General features: G+C 43.5%; 1 protein-coding gene across 4 annotated transcripts in view; it reads left to right on the top strand.

Annotated features, from left to right (window-relative positions):
• Positions 1-15,615, top strand: part of actr3 (actin related protein 3) — a 79,631-nt gene that overhangs the window by 40,202 nt on the left and 23,814 nt on the right. For all 4 annotated transcript variants that reach the window (XM_085986583.1, XM_085986582.1, XM_085986584.1 and 1 more), the window contains 2 exons: positions 8,967-9,062; positions 11,718-11,825. In XM_085986583.1, coding sequence (XP_085842709.1) covers positions 8,967-9,062; positions 11,718-11,825 — 204 coding nt within the window. The remainder of the gene's footprint in view (positions 1-8,966; positions 9,063-11,717; positions 11,826-15,615) is intronic.

Below are 15,615 nucleotides of genomic sequence, written 5' to 3'. Positions count from 1 at the left end.
CATTGGCCTTCTTAATCACTTGCTGCACCTGCATACTAACCTTTTGAGTTTCGTGCACCAGGACCCCCAGATCCCTTTGTACTTCAGTACTTTCCAGTTTCTTGCCATTAAGATAATAACTTGCTCTACGATTTTTCCTGCCAAAGTGCATAACCTCACACTTTCCAGTATTGTATTCCATCTGCCAAATCTCTGCCCACTTACTTAGCCTGTCTATGTCCCTTTGCAGGTTTTTTATGTCCTCCTCACTCACTACTTTCCCTCCCATCTTCGTATCATCTGCGAACTTTGATATGTTACACTCGGTCCCCTCCTCCAAATCGTTAATATAGATTGTAAAGAGTTGGGGACCCAGCACTGACCCCTGCGGAACACCACTGGTTACTGATTGCCAGTCTGAGAATGAACCATTTATCCCAACTCTCTGCCTTCTGTTAGATAGCCAATCCTCTATCCATGCCAGAATATTACCCCCAATCCCGTGATTTTTTATCTTAAGCAATAATCTTTTGTGTGGCACCTTGTCAAATGCCTTTTGGAAGTCTAAATACACTACGTCCACTGGTTCCCCTTTATCCACCCTATACGTTACTTCCTCAAAGAACTCCAGCAAATTTGTCAAACATGACTTCCCCTTCATAAAACCATGCTGACTTTGTCTTATTAAATTATGATTATCCAAATGTCCTGTTACTGTCTCCTTAATAATGGACTCCAAAATTTTACCTGCCACAGATGTTAGGCTAACCGGTCCATAGTTTCCAGCCTTCTGTCTACTGCCCTTTTTAAATAAGGGTGTTACATTAGCAGTTTTCCAGTCTGCCGGGACCTTTGCTGAGTCCAGGGAGTTTTGGAAGATTATTACCAATGCATCCACAATCCCTACCACCACTTCCCTCAAGACCCTAGGATGTAAGCCATCAGGTCCAGGTGATTTATCCGCCTTGAGTCCCATTATTTTACCGAGTACCACTTCCTTAGTGATTTTGATAGTGTTTATCTCCTCCCCCCCCTATAGCCCCCTGCTTGTCCAGTGTTGGGATATTCTTAGTGTCCTCTACTGTAAAGACTGATACAAAATATTCATTCAGTGTTTTTGCCATCTCCATATTTCCCACCATTAATTTCCCAGTCCCATCCTCTAAGGGACCAACATTTACTTTAGCCACCCTTTTTCTTTTTAAAGAACTATAAAAACTCTTACTATCTGTTTTTATATTTTTTGCTAATTTACTTTCATAATCAATCTTTTTGTTATTTTTTGCTGTCTTTTAAAGTTTTCCCAATCCTCTATCCTCCCACTAGATTTGGCTACCTTATATGCCCTTGTTTTTAGTCGAATACTATCCTTAATTTCTTTACTTAGCCGCGGATGGCTGTCTTTTCTTTTACACCCTTTTCTTCTCAGTGGAATATATATTTTTGGGAAGTTGTAAAATAACTCCTTAAATGTACACCACTGATCATGTATCTTCTTGCCCTTTAATCTATTTTCCCAATCCACTTTACTCAATTCCGCTCTCATACCTTCATAGTCTCCTTTATTCACGCTTAGCACACTTGTTTGAGATCCAACCTCCTCACCCTCTAATTGAATATGGAATTCAACCATGTTATGGTCACTCATTCCAAGGGGATCCTTTACTAGGACATTTTTAATTAACCCTGTCTCGTTACACAGGACCAGATCTAAGGTTGCTTGCCCCCTGGTCGGTTCAGTTACATACTGCTCAAGAAACCCATCCCTAATACACTCAATGAACTCATCCTCAAGGCAGCCCTGCCCAATTCGATTTGTCCAATTAATATGATAATTAAAATCCCCCATAATTATAGATGTTCCCTTATTACAAGCCTCAACTATTTCCTGATTGATACTCCGTCCAACCGAGTTCCAACTGTTCGGAGGCCTATAGACTATGCCCACTAGTGGTTTTTTCCCCTTATTATTCCTTATCTCCACCCAAACTGTTTCATTATCCTGATCTTTTGACCCAATATCATTTCTCTATTAGTGATTCCTTCCTTTATTAACATAGCCACCCCACCTCCCCTTCCTTCCTGCCTGTCCTTCCTGATCGTTAAATAACCTGGTATGTTTAATTCCCAGGCATTGTCACCCAGCAGACATGTTTCTGTAATGGCCACAAGATCATACCCATATGTAGCTATTTGTGCCATTAACTCGTCTATTTTGTTACGAATGTTACATGCATTCAGATAGAGAACTTTCAAATGTGTTTTGTGACACTTAGTTCCTGCTTTTGCCCTTTTTATTACTTTACCTTTTACTCCATACCTTCTGCCCCTTCCTGACGCGCTCTGGTTTTTAATTTCCCCACTGCTACCTAAGCCTATGACCTTCTCTGTTGTCATTTTTATTATTTGCTGTCTAGGAACCTCCCCCCCACTAGTTAGTTTAAAGCCCTCTCTACAGCCCTAGTTATATGATCCACCAGGACTCTAGTCCCAGCACTGGCCAAGTGAAGCCCGTCCCAACGGAACAGCTCCTTCCTGCCCCAGTACTGGTGCCAGTGTCCCAGAAAGCAAAACCCATTTCTCCCACACCAGTCTTTGAGCCACGCATTTAACTCTCTCATTTTATTTGTCCTAGCCAAATTCGCTCGTGGCTCAGATAATAATCCAGAGATTATTACCCTTGAGGTCCTGTTTTTTAATTTGACCCCTAGCTGCTCATACTCCTTTAACAGAACCGGCTTCCTAGTCCTATCTATGTCGTTCGTACCAACATGGACCACGACGACTGGACCCACCCCCTCCCACTGCAAGTTTCTTTCCAGCCCAGAGGAGATGTCCTTAACCCTGGCACCGGGTAGGCAACACAGCCTACGGGACTCTCGCTCTTGGCTGCAGAGAACTCTATCTATCCCCCTAATAATACTATCCCCTACCACTACAACATTTCTATTTACTCCCCCCTCTTGAATGGCCACCCGTTCCATGGTGCTGTGGCCAGGTTGCTCATCCTCCCTGCAGTCCCTGCTCCCGTCCCCACAGGGAGTAAGAACCTCGAACCTGTTGGGCAAGAGCAAGGGCTGCGGCTCCTCCAACACTACCTCCTGGATCCCCGTACCTGCCTCGCTCGTAGTCACACCGTCCTGTCCCTGACCATGGGCTACATCTGAATTAATTAACTTCATAGGTGGGACCACCTTCTGAAACACAGAGTCCAGGTACTTCTCCCCCTCCCTGATGTGTCGCAGTGTCTGAAGCTCAGACTCCAGCTCATCAACACGGAGCTGGAGATCCTGTAGCAGCAGACACTCGTCACAGATGTAATCACCGTTAGCCTCAATGGGGTCTACCGGCTCCCACATCTCGCAACAGTAACACATCACCTGCTCCATTCTATGTAATTAATTAAATTTTTTATTGTTAGTTATGGACACCCTCTACCCGATTATAGATGCTAGTATCCCCTTTAATTAATTGGATTTAAATTAAATCAATCCCTCTAATTACACCAGTTAAATGGTTTACCAACTGTCCCCACTACAGCACAGAGACCCTAGAAAAGGAACTGCAGAATTTAAGCTTGTAATGAAAAGAAGAAAGAAATACTCTCCAACCAATCACTTACCTGCTTCCTGGTGACGTCACTCTTGGATTACTTTTTACCTCTCTCCTCTGCTGTTGAATTGGTACGCCTCGCCTCACCTCACTGCTCACACCCAGGTCTGATGCTCTGGTCGGGCCTCGGGTCGCTGCCGGTTTTAAGCTCCGCCTCGCCTCACCTCACTGCTCACACCCAGGTCCGATGCTCTGGTCGGGCCTCGGGTCGCTGCCGGTTTTAAGCTCCGCCTCGCCTCACCTCACTGCTCACACCCAGGTCCGATGCTCTCCCGATGTACAGGCCCTGTACAACTGCAGCAAGACATCCTTGTTCCTGTACTCAAACCCTCTCGCTACAAAGGCCAACATACCATTTGCCTTCTTAACCGCCTGCTGCACCTGCATGCTTACCTTCAGCGACTGGTGCACAAGGACACCCAGGTCTCGTTGCACTTCCCCTTCTCCCAATCTATTGCCATTCAGGTAATAATCTGCCTTCCTGTTTTTGCCACCAAAGTGGATAACCTCGCATTTATCCACATTATACTGTATCTGCCATGCATCTGCCCAATCACCCAACCTGTCCAAATCATACTGGAGTTTCTCGTCATCCTCCTCATAGCACACACACCCACCCAGCTTTGTGTCATCTGCAAACTTGGAGATATTACATCTAGTTCCCTCGTCTAGATCATTAATATATATTGTGAATAGCTGGGGTCTTAGGACCGATCCCTGCGGTACCCCACTAGTCACTGCCTGCCACTCGGAAAAAGACCCGTTTATTCCAACTCTTTGCTTCCTGTCTGCTAACCAGTTCTCTATCCAAGTCAGTAGCTTGCCCCCAATCCCACGTGCCTTAACTTTACACGCTAATCTCTTATGCGGGACCTTATCGAAAGCCTTCTGAAAGTCCAAATACACCACATCCACTGGTTCTCCCTTATCTATTCTACCAGTTACATCCTCAAAAAATTCCAGTAGATTAGTCGAGCACGATATACCTTTTGTAAATCCATGCTGACTTTGTCCGATCCTGTCACTGTTTTCCAAGTGCTCTGCTATTACATCTTTTATAATGGACTCTAGCATTTTCCCCACTACCGATGTCAGGCGTACCGGTCTATAATTCCCCGTTTTCTTTCTACCACCTTTTTTGAATAGTGGGGTAACATTAGCTACCCTCCAATCCATGGGAACTGTGCCAGAGTCTATAGAATTTTGGAAGATGACCAGCAATGCATCTACTATTTCTAGGGCCACTTCCTCAAGTACCCTAGGATGTAGATTATCAGGCCCTGGGGATTTATCGGCCTTCAATCCCATCAATTTCCCTAACACCATTTCCCTACAAATACTGATTTCATTCAGTTCCTCCCTCTCATTAGACCCTATGTTCCCCGACATCTCTGGGAGGTTATTTGTGTTCTCCTTTGTGAAGACAGAACCAAAGTATGTATTTAACCATTTCTTTGTTCCCCATTATAAATTCCCCTGATTCTGAATGCAAGGGACCTATGCTTGACTTCCCCCATCTTTTTCTTTTCACATATCTATAAAAGCTTTTACAGTCAGTTTTTATGTTCCCTGCAAGCTTACTCTCATACTCTATTGTCCCCCTCTATTTTCTCCCTCTTAATTAATCCATTTGTTCTCCTTTGCTGAATCCTAAACTGCTCCCAATCCTCAGGTTTACTGCTTTTTCTGGCCAATTTATATGTCCTCTCCTTCGACCTTATGCTATCCCTAATTTCCCTTGTTAGCCACAGTTGCGTCACCTTTTTTGTTTTATTTTTATGCCAAACAGGGGTGAACAAATTCTGTAGTTCATCCATGCGATCTTTGAATGTTTGCCATTGCCTATCCACTGTCAACCCTTTCAGTAACATTCTCCAATCAATCCTACCAACTCGCGCCTCATAACCATCGTAGTTTCCTTTATTTAAATTCAGGACCCTAGTCTCTGAGTCAACTACTTCACTCTCCATCTTAATGAAGAATTCGATCATATTATGATCGCTCCACCCCAAGGGGCCTCGCACAACAAGATTGCTAATTAATCCTTTCTCATTACATAATACCCAGTCTAAGATGGCCTGGTCTCTAGTTGGTTCCTCGACATATTAGTCCAGGAAACCATCCCGTATACACTCCAGGAGTTCCTCCTCCACAGTATTGTTACTAATTTGGTTAGCCCAATCTATATGTAGATTTTAGTCACCCATGATAACTGCTGTGCCCTTATTGCACGCGTCTCTAATTTCCCGTTTAATGCCATCCCCAACCTCCGCATTACTGTTTGTGGGTCTGTATACCACTCCCACTAACGGTTTGTGCCCCATGGTATTTCTCAGTTCTACCCATACAGATTCCACATCATCAGAGCTAATATCCTTCCTTACAATTGTGTTAATCCCTTCTTTAACCAGCAATGCTACCCCACCTCCTTTTCCTTTTTGCCTGTCTTTCCTGAATATTGAATACCGCTGGATGTTGAGATCCCAGCCTTGGTCACCCTGTAATCCCAATCATATCATATCCGTTTACCTCTATTTGCGCAGCTAATTCATCCACCTTATTACGAATGCTCCTCGCATTAAGACACAAAGGGGGAGAAATTGGGTGAGTAGCGCCACGTGTTCGCGCCTAAAGAGGCAGGCAGTGGCTGTTGCACCACTGGCTGCGCCTCCCACGATATTCAGGAGGGGCGCTAATGGTGGTGTTAGCCTGTTGCGCTGCGCCGCCACCGATGACGTCATCGGTGTGCGCAGCGCCCCGTTCGCGATATTTGGTAGCGAACGCTGCAGTTGCGCCGTTCGCTACCCGCGCCCGGTTCGCGGGGCCTTACTGTGCCGGCAGCGGCGCAAGTTAAGGTGGAGGTGCGGGGCGGCTGCTTTTTCGGCGGCTGCCTGCCAGCGCCTCCATCCCCGGCCTCCTAACCCCCCCCCCCCCCCCGCGGCATTGCCGGCTGTTTCCCGAGAGCCCGGCACTTCTCCTTGGTGCCGGGCTCGTTTGCCGGCACTCGTGAGCAGGGATCGCGCTGTTGCAGGCACCTCCCCCTTAACAGCGGTTGGAAGGCCTGCAGTACCGCAGCGTGTGGCGCTGCGATAATCAGTTTCAGCGCCCTAAGAGGGATGCGGAGCGCCTCGAGCCTCGCCCCGTGTCCCTCGAGGAGCACTGAAACTGAATTTCTGGCGATCGGTATTACTCCGATCGCTGCGCTAAATCCTGCGCTCAGGCGACTTTTGCGCCACTTTGGCGCCCCAACCCAATTTCTAGGCCAAAGCGTTCAGGCTTTTTTTTAAACACTCTTAGACCTTTTAGCATTATTATTTACTGTGGCCATGTTTGATTTAAACCCTTGATTTCTCTGACTGCCACCTTTGCTTTTCTCCTTCCTGTCTTTTGCTTCTATCCTTGTTTCCCTTTCCTCTGTCTCCCTGCTCAGGTTCCCAACCCCCTGCCAGTTTAGTTTAAACCCTTCCCTAGAGCACTAGCAAACACTCCCCCTAGGACATCGGTCCCAGTCCTGCCCAGGTGCAAACCGTCCAGTTTGTACTGGTCCCACCTCCCCCAGAACCGGTTCCAATGTCCCAGGAATTTGAATCCCTCCCCCTTGCACCATTCCTCTAGCCACGTATTCATCTGAAATATCCTTCTATTTCTACTCTGACTAGCACGTGGCACTGGTAGCAATCCTAAGATTACTACCTTTGAGGTCCTATTTTTTAATTTACCTCCTAACTCCCTATATTCAGCTTTTAGGACCTCATCCCGTTTTTTACCTATATCGTTGGTACCTATATGCACCACGACAACTGTCTGTTCACCCTCCCCTTCCAAAATGCTCTGCAGCCACTCTGAGACATCCTTGACCCTTGCACCAGGGAGGCAACATTCCATCCTGGAATCTCGTTTGCGGCCGCAGAAACGCCTATCTATTCCCCTTACAATAGAATCCCCTATTACTATAGCTCTACCCCTCTTTTTCCTCCCGTCCTGTGCAGCAGAACCACCCATGGTGCCAGGAAGTTGGCTGCTGCTGCCTTCTCCCGATAAGCCATCCTCCCCAACAATATCCAAAGCGGTATATCTGTTTGAGAGGGCGATGGTCACAGGGGACCCCTGCACTACCTGCCTGCGCCTACTACTCTGCTTGGCGGTCACCCATTCCCTTCTTGCCTGTGCAGCCTTTACCTGCGGTGTGACCAACTCATTGAATGTGCTTTCCACAATGTCCTCAGCATCGTGAATGCTCCAGTATGTATCCATTCACAGCTCCAGCGCCGCAATGCGGTCTGCCAGTAGCTGCAGCTGGATACAATTCCCGTGCACATGGTCGTCAGGGACACAGGAAGTGTCCCTGATTTCCCACATAGTGCAGGAGGAGCATACCACGGCACTGAGCTGTTCTGCCATGACTTATCCTTTAATTAATTCAAATTAAATTAAATCAAATCAATCCCACCAATTACACTATAATTAAATGATATACTCAAGGGCCCTTGTTTACCAGCAGTCCCCGCTACACAGCAGAGACCTTGGAAACTAAAGCACAAAATTTAAGTTTGGAAAGAAGTGAGTAAGAAATACTCACCAACCAATCACATACCTGCTTTCTGGTGACGTCACACTTCGATTACTTTTTACTTCTCTCTCTCCTCTCGCAGGTCCGCCTCTCCTGCTCTCGGAGCTCGGTTTAAATCAGCCTCTCCTGGCTCTCCTCTCGCAGGTCTGCCTCTCCCGCTCTCGGAGCTCGTTTTAAATCAGCCTCTCCCGGCTCTCCTCTCGCAGGTCCGCCTCTCCCGCTCTCGCAGCTCGGTTTAAATCAGCCTCTCCCGCCTCTCCCCTCGCAGGTCCGCGTGAGAGCATGTTCTGAGCCAAGGAGGCTGAAAGTGATAGATGATCCAAAAAAAAAATTCATTTTTTAATCATTGGAACTTTTTTAATGGGGAAAGTCATTAAGAAAATGACACTACTGTCATTGTTGAGAGAACTAGATTTGTTTAGGAACTGAGTATTAGTGCTGAGGTAAGACTGAAATTCTGCGAGTATGAGTGCTGAAATAACCAGTTAGTTGGTTAGCAAATAGACTTACTCGATGTATAATAACCTTGAATTGTGTGTCATTTCTTAAAATTATAATACTGCAGACGTTCCATAGATATTTGTGAAATTAGACAAGACAAAATTGTTAATCTTGATAGCCTTCTAATCTAGTAACTTTTATTGAGTTGTCATTGACCAGATATCACAGAAAACAACCGTTTCTCTTATAGTCCAAGTACTGAAGTAAATTGTTGTAATGCTTTTTAAATTATATGCGCACAAAATACATGAATACAATACTTCAGCTACAGTTTGCTAAAAGGCTTGAATGATATCTTCAACAGACTGAACCACCATTAAATACTCCAGAAAACAGAGAATATACTGCTGAGATCATGTTTGAGTCCTTCAATGTGCCAGGCCTTTACATTGCTGTCCAGGTAAGGTGAAACTTTGCTCCTCTTCTATAATTCAGTGTCAGTAAATCAATTGTTAAGTTGCTAGATGTTTGTGTTACTGTGCTATTTCCGTGAGATTCTTTTGCACTGGGACTCTGCTTTACGAAGTAATCAACTGGGACCCATTCAGTAGACCAGAATTTGAATAGCATAATTTTAATGTTTGTTTTTAGTGCACCTTTTTTAAAGATGATTAATCAGTTATTCAGTGCAAATATTTAACTACTTAAAAATTTGCAGCACAGTAATGTATTGATTAGAAAAATTGAGAGATTCCACTGACCGTAATGATGCCCATTTTGATTCTGCCATGTCAGATGCTGCTTCAGGAACATGATGTCTGGTTGTAACTTGGTTTTGCTGTTCCATTGAGCACAACAGTTCCATTGTTAAGATAGCTTCACTGCCTTGGGATTTTCTTCCCCTGACTCTTTGCCTCACTCTTTGTATTTCCTGATGTCGCCATCTTCCACTTCATTGCACCCAGCAACGCTGTACCTAGTTCTGTTGTTTGATGCTAAGTCGGCCATCTCTATCTCTGAGACAAACTCACAGACTCAAATTCAGTGGCAATAATGTTTGGATATTGGGCCATAGCCACTTTCAACAATTGCTGAGAAATTACTTCTGGATTGCTGTTCCATGCCAATGAGGTCCTTCACAGTGGCTTTAGTTCCTCCATCAGACTTTCTTTATTCACCATCTTGAAGAGGAATAAATACAGTTGCTGCTGGTATCTCCTGTTATATTTCATCAGTAGGTTCTGATCAATAGGCTCTTCCATGAGTAGTGCTATGTTGGGGAGGGAAAATAAATTCCTAGCATCTCTTATGTGAAAGGACTTATCTACAGAGTTTGCGAGCCTGCTGTCCATGATCAAGATGGCCTTGGTCTTCTATCGCAAATGATGTTTCGTGCATGATGGGAATTGAGAACAAATACATCTGAGTTATGTGATATTTATCCAATGCCTTGTAGCAAACAGAAAAGAGCTGAGGATAGGAATCTTGAAACATCAAGGCTTGACCCCTTTCCACATTATGCATTTAACTGGTGTGGCTCCTTGATAGGGTTGGGAGATGATCCTCGCTCTGATTGTCCCCTAGCGCTGCCAACAATACACATGCAGCAATTGTCTTGCTGGGTAGCATTTTGTAGAATAGGTTTGACTTAACACAGTTGAAGATTTCTGTCTTGATTATTTTCTGTCAGCTGTGGCACAGTTGGTAGCACACTCTCCTGAGTCAGAAGGTTGTGGGTTCAAGTCCCACTCCAGGGACTTGAGCACACAAAGCTAGGCTGGCACTCCAATGCAGTGCTGAGGGAGTGCTACACTGTCGGAAGTGCTGTCTTTCAGATGAGACGTTAAACCGAGGCCCCGTCTGTTCTCTCAGGTAGACGTAAAAGATCCCATGACACTATTTTGAAGAAGAGTAGGGGAGTTATCCCCGGTGTCCTGGCCAATATTTATCCTTCAACCAACATAACAAAAACAGATTATCTGGTCATTATCACATTGCTGTTTGTCGGACCTTGCTGTGCGCAAATTGGCTGCCACATTTCCCACATTACAACAGTGACTCCACTTCAAAATTACTTCATTGGGTGTGAAGTGCTTTGAGACATCCGGTGGTCGTGAAAGGCACTATATAAATACAAGTCTGTCTTTTTTCTTAATTTTCTCTGAAGGTGTTCACATTCCAGGAGTTGTTTCTCCCTGCAGCTAGACAGCCGCCTTACACTGTTGTGCTTTTTCCTTATTGTAGCCATCTTGAGTTTGACTTGAACTCCAATGCTTTCTCCTGTAGGATAAAGCCATTGTCATTTGTGTGTCATTTCCCTGTTGCTGTGTGAAACCAGAGGTAGAGTACTTGATCCAGCTTAGCATTTTGAGCAGCCATTTACAGTTTCCTCTTGACTGTTGCATCCTTCAAGGCAACTGGATTCCATAGTTCTTCTATTTCACTGTGGTTCTACTTCCAATCTGATGTACTTTTCCAATAACATTGCTCAATCTGAAATTCCTCATAATTTCCTTTCCTTCTCTTTTGCCACCCCTCCCACCAACCATCCATAGGTAATACCCATTCAGTCATACTCTCCCAGTTTGTTTTATCTTAAAGCAGATGTTTAACTCCATAGGTTAGAAGGCCTAAAATCCATTCTGGGCACATAATGTAATTGTCCTGACAAAGTCCCTTCTCTTTCTTGCATTTTTTGCACGTCTGTCTTTTCTTCCCCACCCCCACCCCCCCCACCCGAATCTCACCCTGATCAGAGACTTGCCAAATATGTCATTCCCTCTTGGTCAGATGCTGTTAGACTTGGCTTCCTTAACATATGCTGCCAGAAGAATCTAAATGACATTGTCTTTTTTCTACAATGGTATATGAATAACTTCCTGAAGATTAGGTGGGCTGCTTAAATTTTAAAAAGTACTAAATTCATATTCCTCCTACATGAACAATGAAAATCTAAACCTTACTATTTAGAAGAAATAAGCCTATGCTAAGTTTTTGTAGCACCTTATAGTTCATACCCTTAATTAGTGTTAATGTTAACTAGAGCACAATTCTTTTTAAATATACTTAATTTAGGATTGAAACGCAACCCATTCGCTTTTTGGTTTATCTTCAGGCTGTCCTTGCCTTAGCTGCCTCATGGACATCTCGACAAGTTGGAGAGCGGACACTGACTGGAGCAGTTATAGACAGTGGGGATGGTGTCACTCACGTCATTCCAGTGGTAAGTGTTTTTCAAAATGCATCAAAGTCTGCCTTACAATCTACAAATTGAAATATATTGTCTGAAATTCAGTTCTATATTTGAACAGTAAAACTAGCTGATTTTTGCACTGTACTTTCTAACCAAAATTTGATGGCTTCCCTCAATGGCTAAAAGCCATACAGACTAGGGAGATTCCAGTTCAATACTTGATCAGTATGGCTTAGTTGAACTGATCTTAACTGGGACATTTGTGGGAGCACTGTAGTTAGCTCCAGTATTCCTAGATTATAAGGCAGAGAAAATCCTCCGCAGAGCATCTTTTCCACAACGTGGAGATTTGATGTTTTAGCCCTGCTAGAGTCTCTTGTATTAGCCAATGTATAGCTGAGACTGGAAGGGGATAGGTAAGGAAAGAGATGAAGAACATATGGAAAACTGAGCAGGATCATTTTCTTTAAGACTGGTAGATATCTTCCCTCCTGCTGTGGAGTGGATGTGCTCAGTGGATTTCTTGTCTTGTAACATTCTAGTGCTGCTGCTGTTAGATGTTTACGGAGCTCCAGTTAAGGGTAAGAATGCTAAAAGTTTAAAAAGGCATGTAGCACTTACCTGTATTTGCCTTGTAACTTGTATTTTAACATAGATTTGCAAACTGAGGTCTGTAAAGTAATTGGGCATCTCTCCATTGAGAGCCAGACACATTACAGTATGTGCTGTGAACATAGTGTCTTAAGAATTTGTTGACAGTTTACTGGCAAGTCATTTGTTGCTGCATAAAGATATTTTCTGCTGTGAAAGCACTGTTTTTCTTTGGGCAGTTGATGTCTTTTGGAAGTTAGGATGAGGGTCCCTGGCTCGTGTCTGTTTCCAGGGGGTGCGCCACGTGCTCACACACAAGTTAGAAAACCACTGTTTTAACATAAAAAGCAACATACTAAAAAAACTGAAGTGGTTGAATGAAAGATTGATGACTAAGCTACCAAATGTGTCTTGGAGAATTAAATGTTTACTTATTTCACTGGTATCTGCAATTTTTGTATTATAGACATGGTAATAACTGCTGAAAATAGAAATTTCTCATTTTTGCCATGAATTTAATATTCTCTGCAGTGATTAGAATTGATTTTTATATGTCATAGCCACCACATAGTCTTTCCTCAAATTGTTTTTAATTTGGTTGTTGTGGAGCTCGTTCAAATATCTAGTTCCAGGAATTGATTTTTTATCCAGTAGAGAGCATAAAGACGGTAAGAGAAAAAAAGTACTGGTTCCAACACCTATCCCAGCAGCTCAGTAATGTTGCGTGCTTGTCCAGTTTTTATTACGCATGAAGTGAATTTTTGCTGAGTAGCATTTTGTACCAAAATGTATGATCTCAAAGTCTGTCTAAACCAAAAATGTGTTAGTACTAGAAATTGCAACCAGCCTGGCAAAATATTTCTGGGCTACCTTATCCTCATAGTGATTTTTCAAGCCAGTGGCTAGTCACTCTTGAAGGGTGACCCGCAGCTCAGAATGGTAGTATTAAAAGGCCTCTTGGCTCTTAATATCCATTATTAATTAATTCAAATACTGCAATATAGGTGCAGTGGCTTGGTGTGCTGATGCACTGTTCCAAACAGTGGAAGCATGCAGACTCATGCCAACAGTTTTCCACAAGTTAAATGTGTAATCTTGGATGTCGAGTAGCCGATGGTTGGAGTCAAGGTATTTGCTTCCAATTTTACCTTTCTCCTCATGGTCAGAGTTGTTCAGCCACATGCATATTACTTTATGGATAGTGAAGAGAAAGGGTCTTGGAAGAAAGTTGAGGTCACGATTGGGGGGGGTGGGAGGGGAAGCAGAGAGCAGTGGCCTGTGTAGTTTGAATGTGGAGTTGGGAGAATTCCTGCCCCTTATTTAAATATGCAAAGGTCCTAACGTCTGTTTCAGGCGTGGGCCCTGCACACCTATTTGTTTGCCTACACTTTCAACTCTTAATGAGCATGCGCTTCCTGCTCACCATATTGGAGGCTTAGAAAGCCTTTTAGCACCCAAACAGGCGCAGCGGGTCAAATTTCTAGGCTATTGTTCCTTTTACTGTAGTTTCAAAATCTAATTTTGTTAAGAGCATGTTTCTCATTGGCTTCATCGTACATTATCCAACTAGCTTTATTTTCTATAGTTTGATTATAAAGCTTATGTTCCACTCAACTAAATAATTAGAGAATCTGCTTTCCATAATGTAAATGCTAATGTTACCAAATACAAGTGTCCTTTGCTTTTATTCCTTCCTTACTACTTGATAGTTCACCATAAATGGTATTGACGAGTAAAATATTGTTCTTCCGAGAACTGCTGTGGACTGCTTTTCCGGTGGGAGTGATGTAATTTCCTGTGGTTTAAAGGACAGTTGATCTCAGAAAACCTGTCCAGCAATTCCCAGCAAATCCATTTGTTACACTTGTCATGGTCCATGATCAGCTTAAAGCCTGTTAAATTAAATTTTGCAATTTTGACTGCAAGCAAAGGAATTTGTGAAAATAACAGTGCTGTATTTACTCTGATGGTATATCTTTAATTGTCATAGTGTTTTACAGGTTTTTTTCTGTCGCTAATCAACCTACAACAAAATTTACTTAACAGGAGTAAGATTTATAACTTGCTGTTTATTGTCTTGTGGACTCGACCGATTAAAACTGACTTTTTTTTCTCCTTTATGGAAGGGTAATTTATTTTTGCTGCCAATACATACATCAATACAAAACCTTCAAAGATGAAATGTAAATCTTTTATTAACTAGCTTATCTCTGACTTTGCTCACAAGGAAAATTCTCTTTCTGTACAAGTACAATGGGAGCTAGCATAGGAGGGGGTGTGTAAAAAGCAACCAGCTGGAAATAAACTGGAGAGGGAGTAGTGAATAAAATAAATAAGAGCGGAAAGAATGAAAAGAGGAACGGTGGACACTAGAAGAGGAAGTAATATGGCCACTGACTTGGCAACTGTCCAAAGAGTTGAGAATTTCTTTTTGTAGAGAAACACCCAGCAACGGTGAAGTAAATGTCAGTAATGTTTGGTTTTCAATCCTATTTGCGAGAAATTAATTGGTAAATTTTTACATATCCTGTTTTAAGTCCAGTCTCTTCCCAGAACAAGTAAGAACTTGAGTCATTGTTACTTAGGGTATTTGTTTCTTGATTGTAGTTTTATAAATAATAAATTTAAATTCTCCCCCCCTCTTTTTTCGTCACTTCTCATGGTGGAAGGGTGGTACTTGAATCCAACAAGGAGGTTAAGAGTCATTCTAGGAGCCCAGCTGACTGAGGGGAAGCTTCACTGCTGTGCTGTATCCAGGCTTGGCCTTGGACAGGCTTAACTTGATACAGGAAACTCTCATTTAAACGGCACCTAAATATCCAGAATTCTCTATTAACCGGCAAAATTCATACTCCGAAAACACCTCAATAACTGGAAATGTTGCCGAGTCCAAGTCTCCCGCGGTGGCCGAGTTAGTCAGTGGGAGTAGTTCTCCAAACTGCCACTACTCGGCACTGTCAGAAGTCCGAACACCTCAATAACAGGAATCTGACTCTTTGTTCGTTTAAAAATAGCCTCGGTAGATAACCCTCTCCGTCATCCGGAATTTTTAATCAGCCGGCAACACGCCGGTCCCGTCCGGTGCCGGATACCAGAGAGTTTCCTGTATTGCATCTGGGTCCACACAATTGTTACAAGCCCGAGTGTAGCAAGCTGTACTAACCCCAACAAAGGAATTGGGTGGCCTGTATCTGAGAACTTGAGCTGGCATTGCAGAGGGAGAGAGACA

Source organism: Somniosus microcephalus, chromosome 4 (genome assembly GCF_052327205.1).
Source record: "Somniosus microcephalus isolate GS21.2 chromosome 4, FLI_Smic_1.0, whole genome shotgun sequence".
NCBI lineage: Eukaryota > Metazoa > Chordata > Chondrichthyes > Squaliformes > Somniosidae > Somniosus > Somniosus microcephalus.
This window is presented reverse-complemented; position numbering and strand designations above follow the sequence as displayed.